Source organism: Fundulus heteroclitus, unplaced genomic scaffold, assembly GCF_011125445.2.
Source record: "Fundulus heteroclitus isolate FHET01 unplaced genomic scaffold, MU-UCD_Fhet_4.1 scaffold_94, whole genome shotgun sequence".
Classification (NCBI taxonomy): Eukaryota; Metazoa; Chordata; class Actinopteri; order Cyprinodontiformes; family Fundulidae; genus Fundulus; species Fundulus heteroclitus.
The window spans coordinates 367187-393505 of record NW_023397406.1 but is presented as its reverse complement, the minus strand read 5'-3'; the positions used below and the strand labels follow the sequence as shown (position 1 = coordinate 393505).

Below are 26319 nucleotides of genomic sequence, written 5' to 3'. Positions count from 1 at the left end.
GGCCTTCATGATACTGTGTTGAATGTTCTCTAACAAACCTTTGAGACCTTCACAGAGCAGTGGGACTAATTTTAGGACTAATTCACATACAAGTGGGCTCTATTTACCAAGTAGGTGACTTCTAAAGACAATTGGATGTGGTGGATTTTATTAAGGGGAAACGGAGTAAAGGGAATTAATGCAAATGCATAGTTATAAAACAAAGAAAGATGACCATGTATCATTGTGTGGACCTAGCTTGAATATTGCCTAGTAACAAATAGTCATGTCAATTATGTAATTAGGCATTGTGTTTAAAAGACATACTTTCCCTCATAAAACAGATCTGTCTTGTTGTAATTCTACCATACACCTTGTTTGCCAGTACCTCACTCTGTGTCTTTTTGTTTTACAAGTTTGAGTTTTTCTGCCACATTTGAACCTTTGTCAGTCGACCCTGAGAATTTGGACTGACCCTACCTGTTGGATTTGATCACCAGACCCGACCTTTGCCTGTCTGACCCAGAAACTGTCTCGGCCCCAAGAAAGACACACCCTATTCTGTGCCAAGTGCTCAGCCTCTGCGTCCATCTGTTAGAGGCGTTTCATATATATACACACACATCCCCACACACACACACACACTTTCTTAGAAGTAACATCCTCTGTCACAGACCAACACAAAATTGATGTGAAAGGCCTCCTTATGTTGTCGAAGGAACAATCCAATAGAAATGTAGCATTCAAACAATGGCATTTATAATTATCACACCATCTTTGGAGGTAAAGTGAAATATTTCCCATTTGTGTTATTTTCCTTAATTTTAGTAGATTTCTTCATTTATAAATAAATGAATATTTTCCATTTATAGTAAACTCGTGAATTATTTGTCTTTAAATAGAATGTTAGTAAAGAAAAATGACTTTTAATAATATATTTGCCCATATACATATTAAATATATTGAATAATTTGACATTATTTTCAGTTTCCCACCAAAACATAACAGTTATAGATGGTGGCAGTTATGAAAAATGCTTTTTATGCAACAAAGTAAACATTTTCTAAAAATTGCGTTTTATTTAATACCCTTTAAAAGGATAAAAAACAGTCATTAAACCATGATGATCATAATGGTAGATGTGTTTTTGCTCCGCCAAGCAGTTAACAAGATTGTTAAGGTTTATTTGATAACTTGTTAACAACATTAACATTTGAAGTATTTCCAAGAGAACATTTTTTTATTAAGGTGTGCTTGGTTACTGATGGGTAAAGTCAACAACAACTTCTCTGGAAGCCTCTTTTCAAACGTCTTATCTGTTTAATCAGACATTTTGCAGAAGTGTTCAACACATTATCCTTCATTTTAGAGTTAGGACGAAGCTTCAGACGTCACTGAGATACAGCATGGATGCAGCCGAGGCCAGCAGGGCGACAGCAGTAGCCATGGCAACACCTAAACAAAGAGAAGGAGCAGTTTGAAACATTAATTCAGTAGTTAACTAAAAAAAAAAGATTAAACGGTTAGATCAGACACATTTTCCTTTTTTAATTATTGCTGCGTTGTTTTGTAATAAATAGATTCAATCTGGTATGGGGTGCATTTAATGAAAATAAATAAAACTTTCTTATTTAATTATTACAGACTAATAATGTTCTTCATCAGTGATTTTAATGGATTGCTTTGGGGGGAAAAAAATCTCCAGTATCCATCTGTATTTGGTTGGACATGTCGGTGCACCGATGAAAAAAAAAGCCTGTTTGTGTGGGCCATTATTGCTAATAATATGTGCATTTTCATAAAGGAAATTCTGATTCTAAAGAAACTACAGACTAACTACTTAATTTACCAAATCCTCCATTGGCTCCAGCAATTCCAAGTGCTGTGACATTTGTCTAATGTTGTTTAAATGCTGTAAAAGTGTAGCCAAGAATTAATTTCTTTGGACATAAATCCATAAACTACTGGGGTTTTGTATGTTTTACTATAGAGAGCAGCTTTTGTCCCTAAATAACTGAATTGAATGATCTTCTGAAAATCGTTTTTTTGTATTTACAAAGGTTACCTTTATCTCGTTTTAAAATAAAGATGATCTGAAAAATTTGAGTGTGACAACCAACTAAAAATTGAGGAAATTAGTAAGGGGGCAAATACTTTCTGTATAACTTGATTTTGCTGCTGTATGTCTAATGCAGGCAGAAGGGCCTCACCAACGTAGTTGTTCCTCCAGGGATCCAGCGGCTCAACCTTTTCCGTTGATGCTTCTTGAAAGACAAAAAGAGAATTAAATGAATCAAACAAAAATGGTATGTCAAACCTGCTTTTGTAGCAAGATAATTCAAAACCTGCAATCAGAAAAACTAAATACATGAACCGGAACAACTGTGGACCGGATTTGTAACATGTGTGAATTGACAATAAATAGAATCTTTGAATATTTGTCTCTATATATTGTATGTTTTTTTGTAAAGTGCCTTGAGACTATTTGTTGTGAATTGCCCGTTAATAAACAACCAGACTTGAATTATTGTCAAAAGTAAAACAAACACACAACATAAATGACTAGTTGGTGCTTGCAGTTTTGTAAGCTTCTTTATCAGCAATCAGCTGTCGGCTTAGCAGCTGTCCTCCAGTGTTGCTGATGGTTTTCAGTCCAGGCAAGGTGCTTCGGCAGTTCTGTCTATAGTGGCTGCACAACAAGTATAACTTGAATTTAAATCAAGAATAGAATTTAAAATTCTCCTTCTAACGTATAAAGCCCTTAATAATCAAGCTCCATCATATATCAGAGCTCTGATTACCCCGTATGTTCCTAACAGAGCACTTCACTCTCAGACTGCAGGTCTGCTGGTGGTTCCTAGAGTCTCTAAAAGTAGAATGGGAGGCAGATCCTTTAGCTATCAGGCTCCTCTCCTGTGGAACCAACTCCCAGTTTTGGTCTGTGAGGCAGACACCCTGTCTACTTTTAAGATTAATCTTAAAATGTTCCTATTTGACAAAGCTTATAGTTAGAGTGGCTCATGTTACCCTGAGTTATCTCTATAGTTGTGCTGCGATAGGCTTAGGCTGCTGGAGGACATCAGGGTCTAATTTTCTCACTCTACTGATTTCTACTGTTCTTCAGTCTACTGTTCTCCAGTTTTGCATTGTATTACATTGAAATGACTGTCGTCATTTCAGCTTTTAACTTTTTGCTCTCTCTCTTTTTCTTCATAGTAGGTACACCTGGTCAGATGTCCTGTTAGCTGTGACATCATCCAGAGAAGACGGCTCACCCGCTACTACCATCTAATGTAGAACAGATTACTAGATCAATGTGTGCTTCTGTGCTTTTTGTCTCTCTTGTTTTGTCTCTGCTCTGTCTTCTGTAACCCCAGTCGGTCGAGGCAGATGACCGTTCATACTGAGGCCGGTTCTGCCGGATGTTTTCCTTCCCGTTAATGGGGAGTTTTTCTTCCCACTGTCGCTCCATGCTTGCTCAGTATGAGGGATTGCAGCAAAGCCATGTACAATGCAGACGACTCTCCCTGTAGCTCTACAGTTCCCCAGGAGTGAATGCTGCTTGTCGGGACTTTGATGCAATCAACTGGTTTCCTTATATAGGACATTTTTGACCAATCTGTATAATCTGACCCAATCTGTATAATATGATTGAACTTGATTTTGTAAAGTGCCTTGAGATGACATGTTTCATGATTTGGCGCTATATAAATAAATTGAATTGAAATTGAATTGAATTGAATTGAACTGAAATGCAGCACGGTGTGAAGAATTAAAAAATTTTTTAGCTTTGCTTTTCATTTACATAGTAGGCCCTACTAAAAAGTAGTATATGCTAATCATGTATTGCCATATACCTGGCAATTCCCCAAAAGACAGATAACTGCCTTGATACCTGCCCCCCCTCCCTATCAGCCAAATGCACCCCCCGCAATACCTAGTCCTACAGTTACGGTACCATTGGTCCAGAGAACAGCGGGTAGAGTAGAATATCACAATCAGGCGGAAGCAGACCTACGCCGTAGACTGGTAGAGGTCCCCCCCCCCCACCCTTCATCCCCACTCCAATCAACAACGCCTCCCCCCAACCCCCTCCGATGTAACTAACTACCGCCCCCTTTCATCTCCATCTGGGAGTGAGAGTAATTTGCATCTCAGCCTCTTCAGAGAGCAAAGCAGAAGTGCATTTACACCATGTCCAGACATCTCCACGCCTCATTCTCCAACTGAGGAACTGTACAGAGAAATGACAGAACAAGCGGTTGGGAAAACAAACAGAGGACCCCCACTGATTTAAATGATCACACACCTCTCCAGCGAGGATGAAGAGAAAGAGGATCGGCACTCTGTTTATTCTGACGCCTGAGAAGAACCGGTTGTGTGTAAGGCAGCAGCATATGGTGGTTATGGTCTCAGAGAGAGGAAAGGTGCCCCTGTTCCCCCCTTAGAGCAGTGGGAAATGGCCACTTTGCCTATGCTCCTTTCAGACACAGAGACAAAGCTACCACCTCTCCCTGCAGGAGCTGACGATTAGAGAAGTCTGTTCGAGGGTGAAACAATGGGGAGACCAGCTGTGTGTTGGACATCTGAGAGCTGTTTTAGGCCGCATAGAAGGCCCAAGACCCACTAAGACACTGCTTAAAGAGGGAGTAGTGTGTGCTTCTACATCTGACCATGTCTCCTGTAATTATTTCCCAAATGGAGATTGAGATGGTTTAAGAAAAAAAAAAAATACCCCAGTACTCCAGATCTGAATCAGCTCAGTGACATCACTATGAAAGATTAAGAAGGTTTGGTTGAGTGTCTGTATAGAGCTGCAAAACTCTGGCTCAAACACACTGGTGAGCATCATGATAAAAATTGTGCCACAACTGCTCTGTGGAGGCTGCAATGCATTCTGGGTTTATCTGTGAAAGTCCAGAATATCCATCTGTTGTTGAGGGTCTGTCCAAATGTAAAAACTGAAACACTTAGATGTTTTATTTTTATGTTTAATACCTTGTTGTTACTGTACATAATATAATAATACTGTTAGTGATATAGTTAGTTAATGTAATGGCTTTTCGCACTTTGCACATTGCGCTGTTTCTTATCTTGGCCAGGACATCCTTGTAAAAGAGATCAACAATCTCAGTGGATTTCTTTCCTGGAAAAATTCAAGTTTAATAAAGAAATTCACTGGACTGAACACGGCGTCACATGAAACGCTACAGCTGATGAAAAGAGGAAGAGAGAGAGGAACAGAAAAGACTGACTAAGTAGGTGCTGAAACAGCAGCAAAGCACAGGAACAGCAGATTGCTGCTCCTGTTCCAGGCTCACATGGAGATGACTGGGAAAAACGAAACTTCAATAGGCTGTGAAAGTCCAACAGATGTTTGCATTTCTGGGTCCGACAGGCTACAGCAGAAACCATGTGCCTGAGTACTCCCTTCTGACTCAACCATTAAGAGACAATGTTGTTGAAACAGGAACCCGCAAGTCAAACTTCATTGGACAGCCTTAAGCTGAACAAGTTTTCACACGGACAGAACAAGCTCTGGCTACAGCGCTCCTGGTCTTTCCGCCCCGAATTATGACCTCCCCTTTCATCTGGAGGTTCCTCAAAAAGAAGGGGTCGTATCTGCAGTTCTTTTTTTTTAAGAAAAAGAAGGGAGAAAGAAAGGTGCTTATGTATCACAGCAACAAACTGGACACCATTGAAACAGGGCACACAGGCTGAGAAAGAAACCTGGCCAGCCGTGTTGTGGCGTTCCTTAGCATTCAACGTGTCAGCTGGAAGGAAATGGAAAATTGCTGCGGTGCTGCTGCAGCCCCACGTCACACGAATCACTGAGCCAACCAACCTGGACACCATCATGCAGCAAACATCAGACAAACTGTAAAGAACTGGCAGCACAACAGATCAAGCTGTGGAACAGGATGACTCCCAGACCCAGAACTATTTACAGATGGATGCTGTTACAAAGAAGACAGGAAATGTGGCCTGATTTGCTGTTGCGAAAGCAAAAGATGAGAGCAAAACATTCACTGTGGTTAAAAAATAGAACCATATTACAGCCCGGGTCGACAACTAGGGGAAGCGAAAGCTCTGACAGAAGCACTTGACGTATACAGAAGGAAAGAAGAATGAACATTCAGACTCCGCACATGGAGCCGTCCATGTGAATGCACAACAGCGGACGGCTCTAAATCTTCTCGGCTGACAGAAACCGATCGGCTTAACGCAACCCCTCCTTGACCTCTTCCCTTCTCTGCTGCTTTCACACCCCGCCTGCTGATGTCCTCCAGCTGCAGCTGAGAAAAGGCCAAGGAATCTCTACACTTCCTCTCTTCCTCACCGTGAGATGAGTTTTTCTGGGCCTCTGCTTGTGCTCACGTGGCCTCAGTGTTGAATTCTTCAGGTGATCTGTGTTCTGATGTCTTCGGTGTAGCTGGCCGGACATCAGCTGGGTTTCTGATGTCGAGGAAACTAATCAGCTGGCACCCATTTTGTCCAGGCAGGTGAAAGCTTGTGGAATAATTAACTCTTGCCTTTCTTGGACATCTTTGCCCCAGGGATGATGGCTGTGCCATCTCGGTCAGAATTTGCCTTCTCAGATTGGTTAAACATTTGTGCATAAACAGTTTCAGTCACCCCGCCTTCAGAGATGATGTCTTGATTTACAGCTTAGTCAGCATCCACTTTCTCTTACTCAGCAGAGGACATTTCTGGGTTAAAGTTTACTGGACTACTGTATTCATCTTTTCCCAGTCTCGTGGTGGATTTCTTCTTAAAATTTAGCAATCTTGGGAAACTCTGGAGTCTTCTTTTCATTTTCATCTTCTTACACACCATTCCTGGTTAGTATAGAATTAATCTACTTGCAGAACAATAGAAACCATAGCCCATTCTGCTCTTTGCCCTGTAAACGGCTAATCTCTCCTGCTTTCCACTTGTTACAGTTGTGCCATAAAAACGATAAGTAAAGCTGAGTAAAGCGCCGTTTCATCATAACAAAAGTACTCAGTACAGCCGCTGTTTCAACCGCTCGGCCTTCGCCGGGTCTTTGCATTCATTGTATTCATTTTTAACCATATTCAGAGATTCAAACACCATTTGGTCCAGAGAGAATCACCAGGAACTCCAACCATCCATGGAGTCTCAACTCAATCAATTTATCTGCACTGATCCAGACTATGACTTCAAATCTCTCGACAAGTAATACAATGGTTTGGAGTACCAAGAAGCATTAGTTCAGAAAATGGTACACATTTTAATAACAAAAATCTAGCCACAGTTGAGCAAGCACCAGGAATCACGCATAGGTCCGGCCCAGTGTATCTTCCTCAGTCCAAGGGACTGGAGGAAAGAGCCAATCAGACATTAAAAACAAAGACTACAAAGCTATATCATGGCACCAAGTTAAACTGGGTAGATTTGCTACCCTTGGCCCTCATGTCCATGAGATATTCACCAGGGTCAGGAACTTATTTAACGCCTCATCAGCTGGATGCATATTCTGTGGAACTAGATGATTATATGAAAGCACTAACTAACATGACTCGAGACGTGTCGTCTACACAGAGGCAGAAAGCTGAACCAGAGGCGGCTCCACCTGGGACTCCAACTGTAAAAGTTTACTTTTAAATCACTGCTGCACCTTATACTGTAATTTAATTTTACTGCAATTTACAAGCTGTATGCAACGAAATTTCGTTATGTACGCACTCTGTGCATACAAAATGACAAATAAAGTTGTCTAAGTCTAAAAGTAGGAGATTGGGCGAACATAAAGGTCCACAAATAAAGTGATCAGTACCCAGGTGGCAAAGACCTTACGAGGTAACGCAAGTTACTTCACAAGCTATCCAGGCAGAAGGAAAAACTGGAGCAAATTGGCACCGCCTGACACATTGCACGCCCACTTCTCTTCTAACCTCGCACTTTGGCGGAGGTTAGAACACATTTGGAAAATAGTGGAGAGTGGGGACCAATTTAGATAATTGGTTACCACCCTCTCTACCAGCCTGTGTTTCTGGCTTCATCCCTGGAACGTCACAGGGATTATTCTATTAGTTTGGTCTATTTTTGAGTTTCTGGTTTAAGTCCAATTTTGTTTGGCCCACTATTAAAAATGTGGACTGGATTAACTACATTTATTATATTTACCACTTTACCCATGATGCATGTCAAGGTCCAGCTGAACGATTAGCTCACCCTTCCCTTATGGTGTAGAAAAACAGAATGGCTACTGACATGTTAGCTGAAAAAGGAGGGTATGTGTGATGTTTGGTGATATGTGCTGTACGGAGATCCCCAATAACACGGCACCTGGTGAATCCATTACAAAAGCTTTAGAAGGGCTCAGAGTACTTAGAAATGAGTTGGCAGAGAAGTTTGGCTTAGAAAATCCACTGACAGGATGGTTGGAGAAGAAGTGTGGTAAATATGCAGCTGTGATAATTTCATTCCTCACTTCTCAGTTGTACGGTGGGCATCATTGTTTGCTGTGGTTGTTTCTGTATTTCATGTGCTAGAAGGCTGCTTAAAAGATTGATTGTCACTGCTTTAACTAAAAATATATATATTTTTAAAAACACCCCAGCTTATCAGCTTTCCCTGTTGGGTAATGACGAACATGAAGAGTCTGAAGAATCGATGGACATCAACGGGTTTCCTATTGATGATCCAGAGTCTGAGGATTCTGAAGAGAATGAATTTTAGGAAGTTGACTCCTTAAGAGGTCTCAAAGGAGGGATTTGTGAAGAAGTATTTTCTAGCTTTCCTTAAGATCTTTTATATAGTTGCATAAGGCAAAGACCTTCAGACATTAATTAAAAAGCAAGGCTTAAAGCATAAGAATTAAAAGGCTAAAATTATTTTAAAGCGTAGGAGTGTTGGAGAATGTGCAAAGTTGAAACTAGACAAAACGGGATGAGAGTGCAGAGCATAAAGTTGGGACACAGTTCTTAGAAAATGTGTTGTGCACAAAGGTGGCAGACAGTAGGACCAAAAATAATATCTAACATTTTTAGGCTCAATGTCGAGATACAATATTTATGTTGATATGTTTTTCTTTTCGTAAAGTAATTATAATAAGTCATCTCTGAATCAAAGCTTAATCCCAAATGTCTAACAGGCACATTATTTAACAAACAGCTGGAGATAAATATGAGAAACAGCTGAACAATGATCTACCGGAATAAATGAAACTATAATTAAAATGCCACATAGACCATCTTCATACAAACATTATAGTCTCATCTTATATCTCTTTTAGAATAATATTAATAATATTTTTTAAAAAATCTTGCCCAGCCCTAGCAAAGGGTACAGTGAGGTGTACTGTCTAGGGAAACGGTAAAAAGGTGAAGAGGTGTCAATGTCAAATAGGGGTGAAGAAATCACGTAAGTGCAGACGAGCAGAAGTAAATAAGCTCAATATAATACCGGTTGCTAAGGAAATAACCATCTAATGAAGAACATAAGGCCGTTTTCTATTCAACGGGTTGTCAAGATTGTGTCCTTTTGATAGAATCACAGCACAGCATTGTTTAGTACCTGCTGTAGTCTCACTCTCTATGACTTCAGCAATCATTTCCTGTGTGGCATCCAAGTCGTCCTCAGCTGCCTCCATGTCCAGCATCTCCTTAAACCGGTCTGTCATTTCTGACAATCCCTCGTCACTAAACTGGTAGTCACACACACTCAGTGAGCCAGTGCCTTTTACCGGGCAGAAGACACGACGAGGGAGGCAGAACTGCTCTGAAACACACAGAAGAGCACAAATAACCTAAACACCTCACTTTTATTTTCATGATTTTGTGATAATTGATTTCTTTAGACTATAATGCTTTTATTGGAGCCCTGTTGCTCAGATAAATGCGTCAACCCTACCCATAACCCTCAATCACCTTTAAGTTAACATTAAGGTAAAGACAGGCAGGAAATATTGGGAAGGAGAGCAGGAAACGCCCTGCTAGTTAGCAATTACGCCACAAATTAACAGTATTACATTCTGATGCATCAGTAAATGCTTATGGTTGGTCATATAAATGTGCAGGCTAAGTAATACAAGCAGCAGATAACAGCTGGGTTAATGGAGTCAGAATAAAGACAGCGATAAGCATAATGGCACTGCTGAATAAGAAGAAATTTCACTTATCAGATGCTGCCGTTGCAAAATCATACAGGTCAAAGTATGAATTTGCAACAGAAATCATATACCGAGTTACTTCTCACATCACAACTATGATTAACCCACCAGGCTCAGTTCTTGGACCTCTGCTTTTTACATTATGCCTGCTTCCCTTGGGCTCCATTTTTAGGAACCACAATTGTGCCTGTCGTTTTTATGCCGACGACTGCTACGTTTATGCTTCCCTCAGACATGAAGGAATCTACTCTGCGCAGTCATTGTCTGAGTGCCTTAAGGAAGCAAGAGCCTGGATGACTCTTAACGTTTTTTGATTTTAATGACAGGAAGACAGAGGTCTTGTTTTTTTCAGTCCATGGGTCTCCAGTGAGTTGTCCTCTGTAGAGTTAGCCCCTTGGCGCAGTATATAAAACCCACAGTTACCAACCTTCAACAATCAAGAATCTTTCATTGGCACCGCGGTGAATTTTATTTTTGAGAGGATTCACACAATTAATAAATAGAGATAGACACAACCGACATAGTATTTTCATATACCCCCCCCCCCCCCCTTTATTATTATATTTTTTTAACCTTGGGGTAAAATGGACAGTGATGTTAATCTTGACTGGCAGATCGGTTCAGTGGTGAAATCAAGCTTTTACTGAGACAAATATCAAAGGTGAAGCATGTTCTTTTGAAACAGGACTTTGAAACTGTAATCCATGCTTTTATCACAACACGTCTTGATTACTGCAACTCTTTGTATATGGAGTCTCACAGACATCCCTGTCTGGTTTCTAGCCGGTTCAGCTGCTTGCCTTTTAACTGGTACAGGAAAGAGAGAGCACATAGTCCCTGTTTTAACATGATTACACTGGTTGCCTGTCTAGTTTAGGGCTTATTTTAAGATTATTTTATTTGCTTTTAAATCTTCAAATGGACTGGCCCGCCTTACCACTCAGAGCTTTTTTAGTTACATTGCCCTGCTGCTCACTCAGGTCAGTGGACCAGATTCTCCTGAATGTGCTTGGGACGGAGCGGAAGCTCAGATAAGGGTTTTCTGTGGCAGCCCCAAGGCTTTAGAGCTTATTATCATTACACATCAGACAAGCCTCATCACTTTATTGTTTTAAATCTGCTCTGAAAACCCACCTTTTCTCATCAGCTTTTGATGCCGCATGACGGAGCTCATTTTATCCATTTCATTCAGGTTACTTATAACATGTTTTATGCGTTTTATATTGTATTTTATTCAAATTGCTTATTAATCTAATGTGTTTATGTTTTTGATGGTTCTCAGGTTTTGATCTGTTCAGGACTTTGGTCAGATGCGCTGTTTTTAAAGTGCTTGTAAATAAAGTTGGCATGCTTTGGCAATGTCCCCGCCACCCTCTGTGAGCCATGATGTACAATTGAGGCTTATGGTGACGTTGGAGGAAACGATGACAGCGATAAAAACAATTCTCATCAGAAATTTAATATGTCCAAATATGCTTATATGGCTGTCTGGATTTTTAGATCCCATAGTTTTCAGGTATATTCATATTTATTATCAGTCTGATAATGATTTACAACAGGATAAACTGCCAACGACATGTTGTTCTACAGATGAGCAACTACAATTTCAGCTACAGAAAAGTTTTAGGTTTAGCTAAGGAAAATAAAAGCTAAAATAATTAAATCTTTTGCTACAGGTTTGGACCTTCTGGCTGCAACCCTACTGCGCCATCTCTGGCGACTATTAAAATGATTATCTCCTTAATATTGACCGTTTTAACATATCTAGATAAACACATTCATGTTTGTTTAAAAACTTCCTATACACCAACTGTTATTTTACAGCTCTTCTGAAATTTAAAAATCTTATTACAATGTCAGTAAAATGTGTTTGTTACACAGAACTATTTATGTAAGATTTGTCTAACAAGGCCAGTTGGGACAATTCAGGGAAATTTCCAGAGGTATTTAAATGTAAATTTTCAAATTAAAGCTGCAAGTCAGTTTGTTTTTCTTAAGCTGAAGGGTGAGGATGTATGTTAAAAACACAAATCCCATTGGATTTGTTGAAATCAAGTAATTCTGAACTCCCTCACAACCCTAATGATCAACAAAGGTAAAGTTCCCATCTGGGAGAAAACCTCCTGGTGTAAAGAAGCTAAAGCGCTAGCTGTTATTAGCTCAACGTACACTACCTTCACGCTGCGCCATCCTCCGACCTAAAACATAAGTCTGCACATAAAAAGTATAAAACTTGAGTACCTGTCTGTTTTCTGCCCTTGTTCTGCTCATTTTGTGTAGACGGCTCCTCCAGCAGCATGTGAACTCTTGTGGCCACCGTAGAAATTATGTCCCTCTTCAGCAGCTGTGCACAGCAAAAATCTTCATTGATAATTTGACCAATTCTTTCAAATCATTCACATCGTAAAACGCATCACCTTCTCAGCCAGTTTAGCTTTTGGTTTGTTGCTGTGCAAGAAAGCTCTGCTGTGGATCGCTCCTCTGACCGACACACAGCCTCCGCACCGCTGGACCACATCTGTCACCGTCTGCACTTCCTGCAACACAGAGGACGTTCAGGTGTTCCTAAATGATCATATACTATTTTACACAGATACACCAATTTACTCACTTAAAAGGAACTATACCTGGTTTTATTTTTGTCTAATTAAAAAAAGCTTGTTACACAATGTATTATAAGTTAAATAGCTGCACTTGTTGCTATACCTGGTAAATGTAATTTTTTAAGATTTTGAAAAACTAAAATAGTTCTGTTTTTTAAATCATTGCAAGAGCATAATTTCACAATAAAAATGAAAGACAACCTCTAAATTGAGTGCATTTATTAAGTAAGAAAATTAATTAGGAAATAACGGATTCTTTGAAAAAAAATCCCTGACAGCTCGGGTGCCAATAAGTATCTCACCAGTGGTTTTGTCAAAAACAAAGATTGTTTTTAAAATGTGGGATTTTATTCCCTGCATCATCAAATAAATAAAAATCTATTTAAAAGTTGAATGCCAACAAATGTTTGTGGTACTGTGCATCCCTTACCGGCGCAATAAGCAACTGAGCCGTGTAGGTCTGCCTCACATTCTTCTTCTGGAAGGAAACAAAGCAAATGAGAAACTTACTCCTCTGTTTTACAATAATCAGATGTTAAACACCCTCCATGAGCCCAGAGATAGAAAAACAAGATTTAAAATAAAAACTTTAAGAACCACTGAAACACACAGACTGGCTTAAATTTGACCCAAGAGCTAAAAACACTCAGTCCTCACAGCAAGACATGAAGTTAACTTACAAAGTACGAACTTTGAAGGTCTAACCGTAGAATATCGCACTAACGATGCTTTACATTTTAGAAGCACAGATAAACACACTCAATGCAACCCATCTGAAGACTTTTCTTTCTTTGTCTTGCTTTACTTCACATAAGCATTTAAATCATAAAGATTCAACCATAACACTCATAAGCTATTGGGAGAAGAAAAAAAAAAATCAGGGGCAAAAACAGACATGCACCAAAGTAAATTAACGTATCACACATTTCTATCAAGATCAAATAACTCCGTGTCTCATTACTGTTTGGCATATCTAAGTTGTTCCTACTAAGCAGTTCATATCACTTTTTTTTATAACAACATAAATATCCAAGTAGGTGATTAACACTGTCATCTAGTTTATGGGACTGGATTTATCTGGTTATTATCCTGTTAGATCCTCCACTTCACTTGCTGTGCACTTTTGGAGGCATAACTGTGTCCTTTTGAACTGTGGAAGAGTTAATGACTTTCACTTTATTGCTTTTCTCAGACCTGTCAGCCATGATCAAATTTACTTAAAGGTCACAGCTACAACTTTTCATCAACATGATTCATTTTGAAAAACAAGTAGATCCACAGAGCGTCTAGAGTGGTGCAGAATAAAAGTATTAATTTTGCTGAGAAATTAATATATAGTATAGATATAATTGTTAATTGTGTAACTATTTACTTCTGGTTGCGATAAAAAGGATTCTGCACCAATTGGAATAGTAGGTTGAAGTCATGTGAGAGTGAGCTCAGGCGTTGCCAGATCACGGCTGAGCGCTGAGAAATGGCTTCTTCTCACGTTACATTTCTCAGATTCAGGTGGACAAAAAATGAAGCAAAACGAGGAGGACCATCGGTCAAGCTTTTGACTGTTGCCAACTTAATCGTTTAAGGGGCTCAGAAGCCACGCGGAGGTTGCTGCTTTGCTTCTGGACTGGTTGTCATGTTTTCAGTCCTGCAGCTCCACCACTGGGCTGATTGCTAATTACCCTCACCTGCACGCTGCCACTCCCTATTTAACCAGCTGCTCATCTACAGCTCAGTGCGAGATCGTCTGTTGCTCTGGTCACAGCTTTCAAGCACTGTTCCTTGTTCCACGTTCCATGAAGTTTTCTGGTTTTTTGACTCTGCCTGTTTTTGACCACAGATTTTGCCCAGTCCTCCTGAAGAAGTCTGATCTCCTGTTGCCGAACCCAGCCTCCCTCTGAATCTGCCTCCAGCCTTCTGTTTATTGGATTTTCTGTACCTGAGACCCATCCGTGCATGACCTGGACTGATTCTACTAAAGAGACACTGGTTGGTTGTTTTTTGTCCCTGTTTTTTCCCTGAGCTCTCCAGGCAACTCCTTTGCCCATTCCCCCAACCTTTGGACTCCCCATTTCCAATCTACCTGTGAGCCCACACCCTCTAGGGCCCCTTTTTTCACGTTCGTTCTGATAATAAAAGTTTGGTGTATTGGACACGTGTTTTGGCTCCGTTTTGGGTTCTGACTAACTGAGTTATCGTTACAGTACGATCTCGCCAGCATGAACCCACAGCCTAATCCTGATTGGTGTTCAAAGGTGGAGGGAGCCATTTCAGGCCTAGAAAGAAATGTCCAGGAGCTGTTACAGGGACTTTCGTCCTTAACGGTGTCTCAAGGCCAAGCTACACCCTCAGTTACACGGCCACTTCCCCTTGCTGTTAACCCCCCGGTTAATGCCAACTATGAACCTAGGATTCCCCCACCTGAGCATTTTGATGGGGATCCTGAACAGTGCAGGCCTTTTCTGACCCAGTGCTCTCTGGTTTTTGAACTCCAGCCCTCTGCCTTCCCTTCGGAACGGGCCAAGGTGGCCTACACAATCTCTCTACTGTCTGGTAAGGCTAAACAGTGGGGAACTTCCGAGTGGGAGAATGATGCTGACAGCTGTGATTCGTTTTTTGAGTTTTCTGAAGAGATGAAGAGGGTTTTTGATCCAATCCGTCCTGAGAGGGAGGCTGCCAGGAGACTGTTTTCTCTCAAACAGGGCTCACGACCGGTTACAGATTACATCATCAGTTTCCATGCCCTGAAGTCCAGTTGCCTTTGGAATAATGAAGCCCTATTTGATGTTTTTTACCAGGGTCTGTCAGAGGAGATCAAGGACGAAATTGCTACCCGTGACCCTCCCAAGACCCTCGAGGCCTTAGAGAGGCTTGCCACAAGAATTGATCTACGCCTTCGTGAACGTAAGAGGGAGAGGTCTTCATCTAATTATCAAAGACGGGTTCCATCAGTCCAGGTCATGCCTTGCAGCTTAGCACAAGCCTCCATGCCCCCCCCTGTTACCACTGAGGAGCCCATGCAGTTGGGTAGGACCAAGCTCTCTGCGGAGGAGAAGGAGAGAAGATTTAGAAATCACCTGTGTTTCTACTGTGGTGGGAAGGGCCATCAAGCCACTAACTGTCCGTTAAAAGGACAGGCTCAGTAAAGCTTGGGGGATCTTTGCTGAGCCCTATTCTCAAATCACAGAACCCCTCCCACAATCAGTGCACAATCAAGTTTCCTGATTCCCCTGAAAGGACTGAAGTTCCTGTTTTTATTGATTCCGGGGCTGATGCCGATTTTTTTTTTTTTTTTTTTTTTTTTTAGATGTCAGCCTAGCTCTTAAGCTCACACTGAAGTTGGAACTTCTTGAGAAACCACGTGAGATTTTTGCTATTGATGGTCATCTCATTGATCAAATAACTCACTGCACTAAGCCCGTACCTGTGCTGATTTCAGGAAACCACCACGACAGGATCTCGTTTCTGCTGACCAAGTCTCCAGAGATTCCAGTGATTCTGGGACGTCCTTGGCTCATCAAACACAGTCCAGTCATCAATTGGCTAACTGGTGAGATTCAGTCCTGGGGCCCATCTTGTTCCACTTCATGTTTAAGGGAAGCCCCTATTATGACTGCTCCCTGTGAAGTCCACCATGATTACCCTGATTTGTCTCGGGTCCCTGAAGTTTATCATGATTTGCGTGAGGCATTTAACAAATCTAAGGCCACTGCTCTGCCCCCCCACAGAGATTATGACTGTGCCATTGACCTGCGTCCTGGAACCACCCCACCTAGGGGCAGTTTGTATCCTATTTCTGGCCCTGAAAGAAAGGCTATGGAGGAATACATTTCTGATTCCCTAAAAGCTGGACTAATCAGAAAGTCTTCTTCTCCTGCAGGTGCTGGATTCTTTTTTGTGGGCAAGAAGGATGGGTCTCTTAGACCATGCATTGATTATCGAGGCCTCAACGAGATCACGGTCAAGAACAGGTACCCTCTGCCCCTCATGACCTCTGCTTTTGAGCTCCTTCATGGAAGCACTGTTTTCTCTAAACTGGATTTACGTAATGCCTACCATCTGGTCCGAATAAGAGAGGGAGATGAATGGAAGACGGCCTTCAACACCCCTTCAGAGCATTATGAATACCTAGTCATGCCCTTCGGCCTAACCAACGCCCCAGCTGTTTTTCAGGCATTGGTTAATGATGTACTAAGAGACATGCTAAACAGATTTGTTTTTGTATACCTAGATGACATCCTAATTTTTTCAAGGGACTTACCTTCCCATATCAAGCATGTACGTGAGGTTCTTCTTAGGCTTCTCCAAAACAAGCTATTTGTTAAGGCAGAGAAGTGTGCTTTTCATCAGTCATCTGTATCCTTTCTGGGTTTTGTCATTGCTCCTGGCAGGATCTGTATGGATCCTTCTAAGGTGGCAGCTGTCTTGGAATGGCCTGACCCATCTTGTAAGAAGGAGCTCCAACGCTTTCTAGGGTTTGCCAACTTTTATCGCCGTTTCATCAAGGACTACAGTTTGGTGGCTGCCCCTCTTCACCGACTCACTTCAACCAAGACTCAGTTCAAGTGGTCATCTGAGGCCAAACAGGCTTTTGGTAAGCTGAAACGTCTTTTCACCTCTGCTCCCATTCTGCGTTTTCCCAATCCATCTAACCCTTTTGTGGTGGAGGTTGATGCCTCAGACACTGGCATTGGCGCTGTGCTGTCTCAACGGTTTGCAGATGATGCCAGGCTACATCCTTGTGCCTTTTTCTCCCGCCGGCTCTCTGCCTCTGAGAGGAACTATGATGTGGGAGACAGAGAATTGTTGGCTATCAAACTAGCATTGGAGGAATGGAGGCACTGGTTGGAGGGGTCCACACATCCTTTTACTGTGTGGACAGACCATAAGAACTTGGAGTACCTAAAGTCAGCTAAGAGACTGAACGCACGCCAAGCCAGGTGGGCACTATTTTTTTAGCAGATTTGACTTCACTCTGACCTATCGTCCTGGCAGCAAGAATGTCAAACCTGATGCCCTTTCAAGACTCCATCAGCTTCCTGTCTGTTCTCCCGACTCTAGTAACCATGACTTCATCCTTCCCTCCAAGACCAGGTTGGCCCTAACCAGAATTGAAACCTTACTCAGAAGGAGTCAGAGACAACCACCACCAGCTCAATGCCCTAAGGATCTTCTGTTTGTTCCTGAAGAAATGGTGTCTAAGGTCCTTCAGTTCTGTCACTGCTCTAAACTTTTTTGTCACCCAGGTATGACTAAGACTCTGGCAGTGGTCCAGTCAGGATTCTGGTGGCCCACACTGAGAAGGGATACACGAGAGTTTGTGTCAGCATGTGCCACCTGTTCCAGAGTAAAGCCTTCCAGACGTGCCCCTGCTGGTCTACTGAGGCCTCTGCCGATCCCTCATCGCCCATGGTCCCACATCTCTATGGACTTTGTCACCGGCCTACCTCCATCTCGAGGTAACACCGTACTTCTCACTGTGGTTGACAGATTCTCCAAGATGACCCACCTGGTTCCTCTACACAAGTTGCCTTCAGCTCGTGATCTCGCTGAGGTGATGGCCCGAGAAGTATTCAGACTTCATGGGATTCCCCGCAACATCGTGTCCGATAGAGGACCGCAATTCATTTCCCGTTTTTGGCGTGAGTTCTGCACCCTTCTCGACATTGATGTCAGTCTCTCCTCAGGGTTTCCTCCTCAGACAGATGGCCAGACAGAAAGAATGAATCAGGAGGTTGAATCCAAGTTGCGTATGCTTTGCTTGGATGCTCCAAGTCGCTGGTCCCAGAACTTACCTTGGGTAGAGTACGCCATCAACGGATTACCATCAAGTGCCACAGGTCTGTCCCCATTTCATGTTGTTTATGGCTTTCAGCCACCCATTCTCTCTGTTCAGGAACAGGCCACCCTGGTTCCTGCGGCCCATTTGTCAGCACGCCGTTGTCTCAGGGTGTGGAGAAAGGCCAGAGCCACTCTCTGCAAGACCTCTGCTGTCTATGCCCGTAATGCCAATCGCCACAGATCCAAAGCCCCAAGATACCTGGTGGGTCAGAAAGTGTGGTTATCCACAAAGGATCTGCCCATCAAGGTAGAGAATCGTAAGTTGGCACCCCGTTTTGTGGGCCCATTTCCTGTTGCCAAGATTTTCAACCCTGTGGCTGTGCGTCTCAACCTGCCTTCTTCACTGCGTGTACACCCCACCTTTCATGTCTCCAAGATCAAACCTGTGTTGTCATCCAGATTTTTCCCTCCATCCAGACCCCCACCACCCGCCCGGCTTATTCAGGGGGCCCCTGCCTTTACAGTGAGACGCTTGCTTCGGTCCCGACGTTGGGGCCGTCGCGTCCAATACCTTGTGGACTGGAAGGGCTATGGTCCTGAGGAGAGGTCCTGGATACCTTCTCGCCTGATCCTGGATAAGGGCCTCATCCGTGATTTCCATCGCCGGCATCCAGACCAACCCAGAAGGGCGTCAAGAGCCGCCCCTTGAGGGGGAGGTGATGTCATGTTTTCAGTCCTGCAGCTCCACCACTGGGCTGATTGCTAATTACCCTCACCTGCACGCTGCCACTCCCTATTTAACCAGCTGCTCATCTACAGCTCAGTGCGAGATCGTCTGTTGCTCTGGTCACAGCTTTCAAGCACTGTTCCTTGTTCCACGTTCCATGAAGTTTTCTGGTTTTTTGACTCTGCCTGTTTTTGACCACAGATTTTGCCCAGTCCTCCTGAAGAAGTCTGATCTCCTGTTGCCGAACCCAGCCTCCCTCTGAATCTGCCTCCAGCCTTCTGTTTATTGGATTTTCTGTACCTGAGACCCATCCGTGCATGACCTGGACTGATTCTACTAAAGAGACACTGGTTGGTTGTTTTTTGTCCCTGTTTTTTCCCTGAGCTCTCCAGGCAACTCCTTTGCCCATTCCCCCAACCTTTGGACTCCCCATTTCCAATCTACCTGTGAGCCCACACCCTCTAGAGCCCCTTTTTTCACGTTCGTTCTGATAATAAAAGTTTGGTGTATTGGACACGTGTTTTGGCTCCGTTTTGAGTTATCGTTACACTGGTAAGTTAAATGTCTGCTAATGCTAACCAAAGGACCTGGCAACACGCTGGCAAACAGCACGACTGAAGGTTGGAACGAGAGCGGGCGAGTGTGAGTCCGTCACCTATTGGCCGGGAGGATCTAAACTTGTAATTATCTCCTTTAAAACAATAGAAAATACACAGATTCTATCGAACAATTACTGTGGTATGGCAGCATTTACCCCAGTTACATTGAACCTCCTATACTGCAAACTTTGTCTTACTGACATTTCCATAGTGCTGAACGTTGCTAGGAAGACTTGTTTGGGGGTTCAGTTCCCTGGTGAGGTTATGATCAAATTATGAACTTTGCTAGTTAACAGCCTATTATTAAAAAAATGTAATGTAACTTTTGGTGTATAGATAGGTTTTTTTCTTACACACTCTCTCCTGTAAAACTGCATATATATATCATGCATAATGAGCATGATATATACAGTATAATCTAAACCAATGATTAAAACATGTTGGGGAACAATCCAGGTAATAGAGTTTAAAGTTTAATCAAACTGATGGCAGAAATCCCCTTGAAGGTTTCAGTGTAGAGGATCAGCATTAAATCCAGCTCCAATGACACACTTTAATGTTTATAAAAAACAAATACTAAGTAAATACTAAGTCTGTTGCGTCTGTGTGTCATATTATCCGCGTACATCTGTTGTCTGTCTCCAAGGAAATTTCACCATGATGACAATAAGATTCTTGATTCCTAAATAACTGAATCTGTTCCTTAAATTACATGTGTCTGGATTTACTTAGTGATCCTGTTTATATTCACACAACCTGTCCTGTTTTGATCTCAGAGTCCTCGGGCAGCTTCTTTCCATCGATGACACAAACTCCCCTCTCAATCTGCTGCGCCCAGACTTTTAGCTCCTCCTGAAACAAACAAGAAGCTAACAACTGTTCCACACAAGCTACCATGCAGGATGTTTCTCTTTATGAATCAGAGTGGGAGCTTTTTTCTAACCTTAAGACAATCATCCATATTGCTTGTGCAGGTTGTGCTGTCTGGGAGCGGTACCAACAGGTCTATACTCAGCCAACAGGACACCGTAGCCCAGGAGGAACACACACCTGATTGGTACTTCCAGTCTGCGGGTTTGGCAACACTCTGAAACAAACAACACAAATCTCATCTGACTTCATTTTTCATCTTGTGGTCGTACAAACAGATCGGTAACGCTTGAATAGTTTACTTGTATGAGTCAAATGTGACAATATGGAGTTTTTTCATCGATTTTCCAAAACCTGAAGGATTGCTGAGAAATGTCAGCGTTGAAGCTTGTAACCAAGAGGACTTTACTGTGGAATCAGATGTGCTCTCTACATTTCCTCTGTGGCAAGGAGTCAACACCTGAAAATCAGCGTCTGTGCAGGTAGGCTACGTTTAGTTGGCTTTTTCTCAGCGGCTTTAAAACGTCGTACAACCCATGATGGCTGTTCATGTGAGCTTCAGACTTGCATAGTCCACTCATCATAAGCAACTTATGATGACCCTCTTCAATACTTTATTTTTATTTCTAGACATTTTGTTGTAGATTAGCTGAGATTGGCTATTTGGAAACAATAAGCAAGTTTGTTCAGAGGTTTGTTGAAAAGTGAGGCTTTCAAACCTAAGAACCGGCACGAACTGTCAAGCATGGTGATCACCATCATCATACTTAGGGTCTGTTTCACATTCAGTGGTGCACTGGACAAAGCGGACGCAATAATGCAAAGCAACCGAAAACTTGAAGACGACGAGGAGATCAAACAGGATAAAGATCTCAGAAACACACTGAAACTAGTTTTCGTATGGATCCACCAAGATAACCAACTTACTAAGTGATATTTAACCAAATGTTAATGTGGTTTGATGTTTATATATATGGATGTATAATTTTAACCATGTGTGGATTAGAGAAAATTCACAACAAATTCCAACTTTTGCATCAAATTCTTGCTTTCAAAACTGACTGAAGTCAAGATGGCATTCCACAACTAAAGTTTCCCAAATAACAATGAGATTCATGAAAATAAATTTATATTAACATTTATAGAAGGAGAAGACACTGGATGAGCTGTAACAACAGCAGATCACAGCTGCTGTGGCTTAAGACAAGCAAACCTTGGGGTCTTTGACGTCGAAGGTTCTGCAGACAGTTCTGATGGTCGCGTTTAAAGAAAACCTCCACACAGTGCGAGGCAAAGAAAGTTTTTTTTGTGTGTGTGGCACCAGTGGCCCTTTTATTGAAAGTAGGCTGACAGAGAGGGGGAAGACATGCGACAAAGGACCGCAGGCCGGAGTTGAACCTGGGTCAGCCGCGTCAAGGACCGATGCCTATGTACATGGGCCGCGCTCACTACCCCTGCGACAAAAGGATACTTTCTGGTTTTGGGGTTGATGTGCAGCGTGACGCAGTCGGTTACGTCGTCTTCAGCAGGCGTCCAGAGCTGCTCCGAGGAGATCAGGTTCTCCACTGAAAACACCAACTATGCAAACACACACACACACACACACACACACACACACACACACACACACACACACACACACACACACACACACACACACACACACACACACACACACACACACACACACACACACACACACACAGCTCTCAGAGTCAGAAAGTCCTGATGGGTTAATGTCCCTGCAGAGGTTTCTGCAGTGCCTTAGATAACGATAAAGTCTTTAAACATTGCAAAACTAAACAAAAAAGAAAGTTTAAAATAATTGACAAAGATTACTGTAGTAAATACAAAAAACTGTTTACAATTAAGGGACAGAAAATATCCAAACCAACCTGACCCTGTGTGGACAAAACTAATTGCAACCTAAGCTTAGGAACTGACACCAAATGTTTGAGATCAACTGCCACTGATAATTTTAGAGCTTAGTTAAAAATAACTAAATATTATTGGACAGAACAAACAAAATCATGCACGAGTGTTCTGCTTTTGGTAGTATTGAGATTACCGTCTATTAATATGTAGTAGTCAATTTAGTCCAATGACTGAATTCAGGAAGGGAGATGGTAAAAAACTAATTCTGTCCGAATCCAAACATCCTGACAAAGCAAACATACGAGTGGTCCTTGAGGGATTTATGCTGCATATATTATTTTAATGAAAACTGGTATCTTTAATTTTGTAGTGAGTAAAAGTTTTAGCCATGTTAGGGAATAGATGCTGATGACTAAAAAAATGAAAAGTGTAAAATAACTGAAAATTGCTTCAGGCATTTAGCATGCAGCTATTAACTACAGCTCTATAAAGTTTTTAATTTTCAGTACTTTTCACACTTTAACTTTTGTGTAACGTCCCCTTTTACCTGTCGGAGTGTGGTTAGCGTGTCCTTGGCGTCACTCTCACTGACTATAAAAACTCCCAACACAGACAGGCCTCCAGGCAGCATCCTGGAAACCTGCAAACCATCAGCAAATGTTTTGTTGTTTAAAACCTGCAACACTGGCAAATATTCAGGTGGACCTCTTTATATTACATACTGTGATACCCCTGAGACTAACACATATTTTTATGAAAAAATTACTTGACCCACAACAGGCAAAAGACATGTTTTTACCTACCTGCCGTGCATGCTCAGACACCCACTCTTTGTACTCCGACGTCCCAGCGGCTGCAGACTCATCGTTTTGGGGGGTCCTTGTTGCCATAACGACAAAATCCCTTTGGGCCGAGCTCTGAAATTATAATATTATAATAAAGTCTCTGAACGAGATTTGAAAACAGAGGTCCCAATGACTTCCAGGCAGAAATTAGTATTTTGATTGAATAATTTGAATCCATTTTTACACCATTTAATTTTTTGTACCTAATGAAGTATTTGGTATATATATCCCATAATACTCCATGATGGAAAATAGACTACTTTTTTTTTTTACCATGAACAAAAGTTGGTTTCAGGATCCCTTACAGTGCCTTGCAGAGATATTTATACCCCTTGAAGCTTTTATATTTCCCCATATTATAACCACAAATGTAAGTGTATTTTATATTACTTCATGTGATGTATCAACAAGAACAAGACCACAATTGGAAAACGGAAGGAAAAGGATGAATTATTTATGTAATTAGTACATAGAGTCATTATGTTTAGTTAAATCTACATAGAGAGCTGTTCTGTAAAGACCTCAGTTTTTTTTCTTTTCAGAAAGCATAAGTGAACAAACAGCATCATGAAGATCAATGGACACACCAGATAAGTCAGAGATAGTGTTGGGTTCAAGATAAGAAATAAGAAAGGCGTGAGAGTGGTAAAAACACATACAGTGTTACAAACTAAATGTGTAATGAAAACCAAGTTAAGTACAGCTGTACGGTTTTGCCAAAAATCAAAATTGCGATATATTTCAAACGTAATTGCGATTTTATTTGGACTTTTCTCTGCATTAACCACAAGCAACAAAAATGGCCCCTGTAACTGCTCCATGGGGTTGAGACATTGCTCACATGGGGTGGGACACATTGTCCATCAGTGATGTGATTCCTTACAGTCGTTTTGTCTCCCACCAGCCCAGAGAGTCACCTTCAGGGGCTGTGGTCAGGATAAGGGAAAGTGACATGTTGAAACATGGAGTGACAAGGGCGACATCTGGTGGTTTAACCACAGATTTGTCTTTTATCGTGGAGAATTTTTAAATCCATCATCTGAGAAAGGGAAGACTACACTGCAAAAACGGAACTAGAAATAAGTAAAATGTTCTTAAAATTTGTGTATTTGTCCTTGAATTGAGCAGGTAAATAAGATGATTTGCCAATGGAATAAGAATTTTGCACCTAAAATAGGAACAATTCATCTCAATCATCTTATTTCAAGTGCAGGATGTCTAATTATCTTATTTTAGGGGTCAAAATACTCATTCCATTGGCAAATAATCTTATTTACCTGCTCAAATCAAGGATAAATGCACTAGCTTTAAGACCATTTTACTTATTTTTAGATCCGTTTTTGCAGTGTAAGACATACAGTAACTGCTGACCAATCAAGACATCGCCACCCTAAGCTGATAGGCCATACAGCTACAGCATTAAGCAGTGAAGTAGTCAACAGATGTTGTGTAACTCAGGATGAGCTGTAGAAATACACAGCTCTGGTAGGGGGTCAACATGACAACTGGTAGTTATACAATCCACAAAGCTGATCTTTGGGGAAAAGTTGCAAGAAAAAAAAAAAGACACTGTTGCAAGTCAACCTTAGGAAGTCCGGTTGACAAGGTGGAAGAAGGTGATCTGGTCGGATGTGCAATTTTTCTTTTGCTTTTTGGCCTTGCAGCAAAATGATATGTATGAAGGAAAATGAAGACTGCATCAGTTAGAACGAACCATCTCCAAACATCAAACATGGTGGTAGCATCGTCCTGTGGGGGCACTTTAACCCACAAGGGACAGGGAAGCTTGTCAGAATTAAATAGGAAGATGGATGGAGCTAATTATAGGGTGACAGTGGCAGAAAACTTATAAAAGATGTAAGAAAAGGTTGGAGTGTTACCAAAATCAAACAGAGACTTTCAAACTGTATTTTTAAAACAACATAGAAAACAATGTGTGATTCTTTTTTTTTTTTTTTACCCCCTTCACAAATTTACACTGATCAATCACATAAAATACATAGTGTTTGTGGTAGTGACGCAGCAAAATGTTAAAAGGGGGGCATGAATACTTTTGTAGGACAATGAATGGAAGCACAAAGACCCACCTGTCCAATGAGAAGACCTGTGACTGGACCTGCTGGCTGTGAACATAGTTTGGACAGATATTCCTCCACATCATCTTCAACAATGTAGCTACGGCCCATACTGTGAAGGAAAGAAAAGGATGAGTTATATAAAGTCATAAACTTTAACATTTTATACCTTAGTCTGTATGTTGGGGGAATAGTTATTGGAAAGACACATGTGGAAAACGCCATTAAATAAGTCAAATAAGAAAAAGGTTTGATTATGAATTTAAAACCTCGCCGTTAGTTGCTGACTTGCATGTAATCAGAGGATTAGTTAACTAACAATACTCAAGCTCATCGTTTATAAAAGCCTGGCTGTGAGTATCTTACTAGCTAGCCAGGTGTTGCTTGCTACACACATTTAAGAAATCATCTTGCCAGATTACAATAAAAAAAAACACAGGTTGAAGTTCAAGAAATTTCACATAAGCGCAGAAAAACTTCTCATATGGTTAAATCGCGGAATATTTACAAACCTGAAGCTGCTCAGTTCTGACAGCTGGTCGTGGTTCGTCAGCGAAGCAAAAGAGGGGAAAAAACTACAACTTTAACACTTTATTCAGCTACGTATTTCCGTCGCGTAATTTTACCGTAATTACTTTTTCTGTCAAGCTAGAGCTGCAACTTGACAGACACTTCCGTGTTTTTTTCAAAGTAAGACTCAGTCGCTCTGCTTCACCAGACCTAAATGATGTAGTTCTGAACCCAGAAAGCCAATTTTTAAAGTATAAATAATATAATTTGTCAAAATTAATGTTTATGTTGAAATATATGCTCATTGCTGACGGTAAAAA

At 41.5% G+C, this 26319-nt stretch overlaps 1 protein-coding gene across 2 annotated transcripts; it reads right to left on the bottom strand.

The window, feature by feature from the left end:
* Positions 1-1137: 1137 nt before the first annotated feature.
* On the bottom strand, positions 1138-26122 carry odr4 (odr-4 GPCR localization factor homolog). Of its 2 annotated transcripts, none has more exons than XM_012882799.3 (14): positions 26002-26122; positions 25502-25601; positions 23373-23486; positions 23117-23209; positions 22166-22272; positions 21908-21944; positions 20768-20911; positions 20581-20676; positions 13151-13198; positions 12535-12654; positions 12359-12461; positions 9523-9726; positions 2190-2243; positions 1138-1434 (listed from the first exon to the last, which is right to left on the bottom strand). In XM_012882799.3, exons 2-14 carry the CDS (start codon positions 25598-25600, stop codon positions 1364-1366), a joined length of 1290 nt encoding a protein of 429 aa, XP_012738253.2. In that variant the 5' UTR covers position 25601; positions 26002-26122; the 3' UTR covers positions 1138-1363. The 2 variants fall into 2 exon arrangements, with proteins under 2 accessions (XP_012738253.2, XP_021164412.2); XM_021308737.2 differs by having other exon boundaries at positions 13151-13195.
* Positions 26123-26319: the final 197 nt, after the last annotated feature.

Bases quoted from the DNA above. Each gene is read 5' to 3' on its own strand.
- odr4 (XM_012882799.3), bottom strand. From the start codon at position 25,600: ATGGGCCGTAGCTACATTGTTGAAGATGATGTGGAGGAATATCTGTCC. The intron at 12,655-13,150 runs GTAAGGGATGCA...TCTGTGTTGCAG, and splicing joins CTCAGTTGCTTATTGCGCCG to GAAGTGCAGACGGTGACAGA. The intron at 9,727-12,358 runs GTACTCAAGTTT...TGTGTGTTTCAG, and splicing joins CAAGGGCAGAAAACAGACAG to AGCAGTTCTGCCTCCCTCGT.